The sequence below is a fragment of the Cyclopterus lumpus genome, chromosome 9 (genome assembly GCF_009769545.1).
Source record: "Cyclopterus lumpus isolate fCycLum1 chromosome 9, fCycLum1.pri, whole genome shotgun sequence".
In the NCBI taxonomy this organism is placed as follows: domain Eukaryota; kingdom Metazoa; phylum Chordata; class Actinopteri; order Perciformes; family Cyclopteridae; genus Cyclopterus; species Cyclopterus lumpus.
This window is the reverse complement of record NC_046974.1, coordinates 1,434,564-1,440,000: the sequence shown is the minus strand read 5'-3', so window position 1 is coordinate 1,440,000 and position 5,437 is coordinate 1,434,564. Positions and strand designations below refer to the sequence as shown.

General features: G+C 44.6%; 1 protein-coding gene across 1 annotated transcript; it reads left to right on the top strand.

Moving 5' to 3' along the window:
- Positions 1-206: 206 nt before the first annotated feature.
- Positions 207-5,437, top strand: LOC117735825 (trichohyalin-like). The gene is made up of 8 exons (XM_034540708.1): positions 207-384; positions 569-698; positions 770-1,019; positions 2,032-2,132; positions 2,258-2,408; positions 2,496-2,614; positions 4,205-4,324; positions 5,422-5,437. The coding sequence occupies exons 1-8, from the start codon at positions 207-209 to the stop codon at positions 5,435-5,437; spliced, it is 1,065 nt and encodes a 354-aa protein (XP_034396599.1).

The following is a 5,437-nucleotide window of genomic DNA, read 5'->3' as shown; positions in this document are numbered from 1 at the left end:
CTGCTGTATAATAATAATAATAATAATAATATGGGCTGCTGGAGAGGTGATATATATATATATATATATATCTATATCTATCTCTTTCCAACCAGACCCACAGTAACATAACATCTCTTTCCCTGCAGCCTTCAGCTCCGGTCTGACGGACTCCAGCTGAAGAACCGGGATCTGGTCTCCGCCTGCGGCGCGTGGCCACGGAAAAGATGGACATCTGCGAGTACCTGGATCATGTGCTGCAGCAGGACCAGAAGGAGCAGGAGCTGGTCCAGCAGCTGGTCCAGCAGCTGGAGAGGCTGCAGCAGGAGGCCCAGCAGGCGGAGGAGGCCCTGAGGCTGCAGCACAGCCTGCAGCTGATGGAGCTTCAGGACCGGGTTCCCAGCAGCAGGAGACTGACGTCATGAAGCGGGTGAGACAACAAGGACCACGCCTCACCTTTGACCTCTGAGAGGTCGGTCTGCAGGGACAGGTCCGTGCAGACCGTCTGTAAAGACCAAGCGAGAAGCTGCGCAGGGTTCCGGGCACTGCTTGTCTCCTTGATCACTCTCCTCTCTCCTTCTCCCCTCAGAGGCAAAGTCTGAGGAGCAGCAGCAGGAGCTGAAGGAGCTGCAGTCCGTCCTGGAGTCCGAGGAGGAGCAGCTGCTCCGTCAGAAGGAGGAGCACAAGTCCGTCTTGGGCGCCATGACGCGTGCAGCGCAGTAAGGACGCTTCCCTTCTATTCACGCTGCGCTTCCAGAACTGGTCCTCCAACGTTGTTCCCCATCTTCAGGGACTTGGAGAAGACCAGGTCCAGGGAGCCCAACTACATCGAGACCGAGACCGAGACCCAGGACCTGGTCCGGGTGCAGCAGGCTTGGCACGGAGAGCTCCGAGAGGTCGTCGAATCCCTTCTGGACCAGAACGAGGTTCTGTGGAGGCAGAAAGGGGCACTGCAGGACCAGAAGGCCCTGCTCCTCAAGAAGGGGGGCGGCCTGAGGGACCTGGAGGAGCTCAGGGACCAGAACCTCTCCTGCAACACGGTGAGGGCTCAATACAGGCAGCAAGTACATGTACAAGTACAACGTCAAGGTACTTCTACTCTACATCTCAGAGGTACATGTTGTACTTTATACTGTACTACATCTCAGAGGTACATGTAGTACTTTATACTGTACTACACCTCAGAGGTACATGTTGTACTTTATACTGTACTACATCTCAGAGGTACATGTAGTACTTTATACTGTACTACATCTGAGAGGTACATGTTGTACTTTATACTGTAACTACATCTGAGAGGTACATGTTGTACTTTATACTGTACTACATCTCAGAGGTACATGTAGTACTTTATACTGTACTACATCTGAGAGGTACATGTTGTACTTTATACTGTACTACATCTGAGAGGTACATGTTGTACTTTATACTGTACTACATCTCAGAGGTACATGTAGTACTTTATACTGTACTACATCTGAGAGGTACATGTTGTACTTTATACTGTACTACATCTCAGAGGTACATGTAGTACTTTATACTGTACTACATCTGAGAGGTACATGTTGTACTTTATACTGTACTACATCTGAGAGGTACATGTTGTACTTTATACTGTACTACATCTCAGAGGTACATGTAGTACTTTATACTGTACTACATCTGAGAGGTACTGTTGTACTTTATACTGTACTACATCTGAGAGGTACATGTTGTACTTTATACTGTACTACATCTCAGAGTACATGTAGTACTTTATACTGTACTACATCTGAGAGGTACATGTTGTACTTTATACTGTACTACATCTCAGAGGTACATGTTGTACTTTATACTGTACTACATCTCAGAGGTACATGTAGTACTTTATACTGTACTACATCTCAGAGGTACATGTAGTACTTTATACTGTACTACATCTGAGAGGTACATGTTGTACTTTATACTGTACTACATCTGAGAGGTACATGTTGTACTTTATACTGTACTACATCTCAGAGGTACTTGTAGTACTGCATCCTCTGATTCCTGATTGTTCTTCACCTCCTTCAGGAGTTGGAGAATTGGACGAAGAGGAGTCAAAAGCTGAAGGTGGAGCTGAAGGATTGTAGCTCCGCCCACGAGGGCTTGCTGGAGGAGGAAGAGGCTTTGGGGTAACAGTCGAGTGTTACATAGTTTAAATCAGACTCATGACCCAGAGACCTCTTGAGCAGCAGTCAAGCGCTCCGCCCCTAAGCTCCGCCCCTAAGCTCCGCCCCTCTCCGTGTTGTGCTTCCAGGCGGCTCCTGGCCTCGGCGTCCGAGGAGCGGCGTCAGAAAACATCCGAGGCGGATCGGCTGCCGGCCGAGATCCAGGGGGAGCGGAGAACCAGGAAGCAGCTGGAGGCCGGCATGCGGAAAGTGGTCACCGTCCTCAGACACATCCTGACGGTGAGAACCCTGATCCTGGATCAGGAGCTTCAGTACCACTGCACACCAGTGAGATCATCCATTCATTCAGTGATTATCAAACCTCAGCAGGACTCAGAGAAGACTCTCAAGACTCAGGGTCAGAGGCTGCTGGAGATCATGGAGAGCATCGCCCCCCAGGGACCAGGATCCACTCCTGTGGAGAGCATTGAGCCCCAAACGGACAGGTACTGGAAGGATCCTCAGTGTAATGTCTCGGTGGGACACCGAAGAACCCAGAACCCAGAACAGCTGTTCCCTCACAGCTGCTCTGGTCCCTGAAGGACAGGTCCCATCGGATTGTTGGAATATGTCATATTTAAACAATGAACTCTTCTGTAGTTGCATTGTGACACTTTGTAACATTTTGTGTCTTTATAGTCTTTTTGGATCTCTTTGTAGTCTTTGTAGTGTCTCTTTGTAGTCATGTTGTGTCTCTTTGTAGTCTTTTAGTGTCTCTTTGTAGTCTTTTAGTGTCTCTTTGTAGTCACATTGTGTCTCTTTGTAGTCACATTGCGTCTCTTTGTTGTCATGTTGTGTCTCTTTGTAGTCTTTTTGGGTCTCTTTGTAGTCTTTTAGTGTCTCTTTGTAGTCTTTTTGTGTCTCTTTGTTGTCATGTTGTGTCTCTTTGTAGTCTTTTTGGGTCTCTTTGTAGTCTTTTAGAGTCTCTTTGTAGTCTTTCTGTGTCTCTTTGTAGTCTTTTAGTGTCTTTTTGTAGTCACGTTGTGTCTCTTTGTAGTCTTTTAGTGTCTTTTAGTAGTCACGTTGTATCTCTTTGTAATCTTTTAGTGTCTTTTTGTTGTCACGTTGTGTCTTTGTAGTCTTTTAGTGTCTCTTTGTAATCTTTTAGTGTCTTTTTGTTGTCACGTTGTGTCTTTGTAGTCTTTTAGTGTCTCTTTGTAGTCTTTTAGTGTCTCTTTGTAGTCACGTTGTGTCTTTGTAGTCTTTTAGAGTCTCTTTGTAGTCTTTGTGTGTCTCTTTGTAGTCTTTTAGTGTCTTTTTGTAGTCTTTTTGTGTCTCTTTGTAGTCTTTTAGTGTCTTTTTGTAGTCACGTTGTGTCTCTTTGTAGTCTTTTAGTGTCTTTTAGTAGTCACGTTGTATCTCTTTGTAATCTTTTAGTGTCTTTTTGTTGTCACGTTGTGTCTTTGTAGTCTTTTAGTGTCTCTTTGTAGTCTTTTAGTGTCTCTTTGTAGTCACATTGTGTCTCTTTGTAATCTTTTAGTGTCTCTTTGTAGTCACGTGTCTCTTTGTAGTCTTTTAGTGTCTCTTTGTAGTTACGTTGTGTCTTTGTAGTCTTTTAGTGTCTCTTTGTAGTCACGTTGTGTCTCTTTGTAGTTACGTTGTGTCTTTGTAGTCTTTTAGTGTCTCTTTGTAGTCACGTTGTGTCTCTTTGTAGTCTTTTAGTGTCTCTTTGTAGTCACGTTGTGTCTCTTTGTAATCTTTTAGTGTCTCTTTGTAGTCACGTTGTGTCTCTTTGTAGTCTTTTAGTGTCTCTTTGTAGTCACGTTGTGTCTCTTTGTAATCTTTTAGTGTCTCTTTGTAGTCACGTTGTGTCTCTTTGTAGTCACGTTGTGTCTTTGTAGTCTTTTAGTGTCTCTTTGTAGTCACGTTGTGTCTCTTTTCAGCTTGTGTTACTATTTGTCGTTGTGTTGTCTCTGTAGATGTTTTATGTTTCTTTGAGGTCTTGAGTGTCTTCCTGGTTTGAGTTACCTTGTAGGTAAAGGAGGGCCCCTGGTGGGGGGCCCGGTCTGTAATCCTTCCATGTCCCCCCTCCACAGAACAGATCCACTGTTCCTGATGGCGCGCTACAGACCAGGCGACCTGGGCTCCGCTCCCCGGCCCACATGGAACCAGAACCCGTCCGTCTGCAGGACGCGAGCTCAGCCGCCTCCCAACAGGTCTGTCAGGAAGTAGTTCAAGTCCTCATCCACAAGATGTCCCCCCAGTGGACTTGGTCCAGCTCTGATCCAGAGGCCTTCAGACCGCCGATCCCGATCTAGTGAACAGAAAGACAGAGGGATGTTTTTAATAGCAAATAAAAGCTTCTGTTCCGACTACCGAGACTTCCAGAGACTTGTTGTTTTTTTTTGAACTCACTTTTTTATTTAGTTTTCAACAACAAACAATATGTATTTTCATACAGTCGTTCCTGTCAATTTTTCAGTTGTATGTCTTGGTTCACATGATATTCAGGTACAGTGTACAAGACAAAGAACAACAAACATCAAAGGTGATCATTCCAAGAATGAAAAGAAGAGGAGAAATGAGGATAATGAAAAGATTGCATAAAATAGAAATTAAATACAAATGATACAAATGAAATAAAATAATTAATTTGAATAATGATTGTCCACTCCTGAGTGTATGTGCTATATATGCTTTTCATAGAGGATTGTGTATGATGTGTGTGTGCCCAGAGACAGTTAACAAGAGCAGTTCAACCAGAGGGCCGAGCAACATTCAGTAATAACAATCATTGTAGTAACAATGCTGCGACAGGACCCCATCGTTTGGTAAAGATAGGCTTCTGGAGCCTTAATGAATATGTGATTCGCTCCATTTGATAGATGTCCCATACTTTTTGGATCCATAAGTCGTATGTTGGGGGATCCGGTTTTAACCATCTGATGGTTATACCCTTCAATGCTGCTGTGAGTAATATGTTTAGGAGGTATTTTTTGGCCCTCCCATCCAGGCCTTCAGGTATCGCTCCCAATAGTGCTACTGTGGGGTCTTGTTGGATGTCCTGTTGGAAGATTTCTTTGAGGGCATCAAAGACTTCTCTCCAGTATGTATTTAATTTAGGGCATAGCCAGAATATATGTGTATGATTGGCAGCGCTTCCACAGTTCCGCCAACACAGGTTGGAATGTGTTGGCCCATCTTAGCTACTATTTCTGGTGTTCTGAAGAATCTGGTGATTATTTTCCATTTAAATTCTCTCCAGGTGTTTGAGTTTGTAACTAGGTGTGCCTCTGTGCACATTTCCTCCCAGTTATTCTGTGGAATGA

What these genes read in the sequence shown, in the direction of transcription:
- LOC117735825 (XM_034540708.1), top strand. Translation starts at nt 207, where the DNA reads ATGGACATCTGCGAGTACCTGGATCATGTGCTGCAGCAGGACCAGAAG. An exon ending in GCCATGACGCGTGCAGCGCA is followed by an intron (nt 699 to 769) that starts GTAAGGACGCTT and finishes CCCCATCTTCAG; the next exon opens with GGACTTGGAGAAGACCAGGT. An exon ending in TCCTCAGACACATCCTGACG is followed by an intron (nt 2,409 to 2,495) that starts GTGAGAACCCTG and finishes ATCAAACCTCAG; the next exon opens with CAGGACTCAGAGAAGACTCT.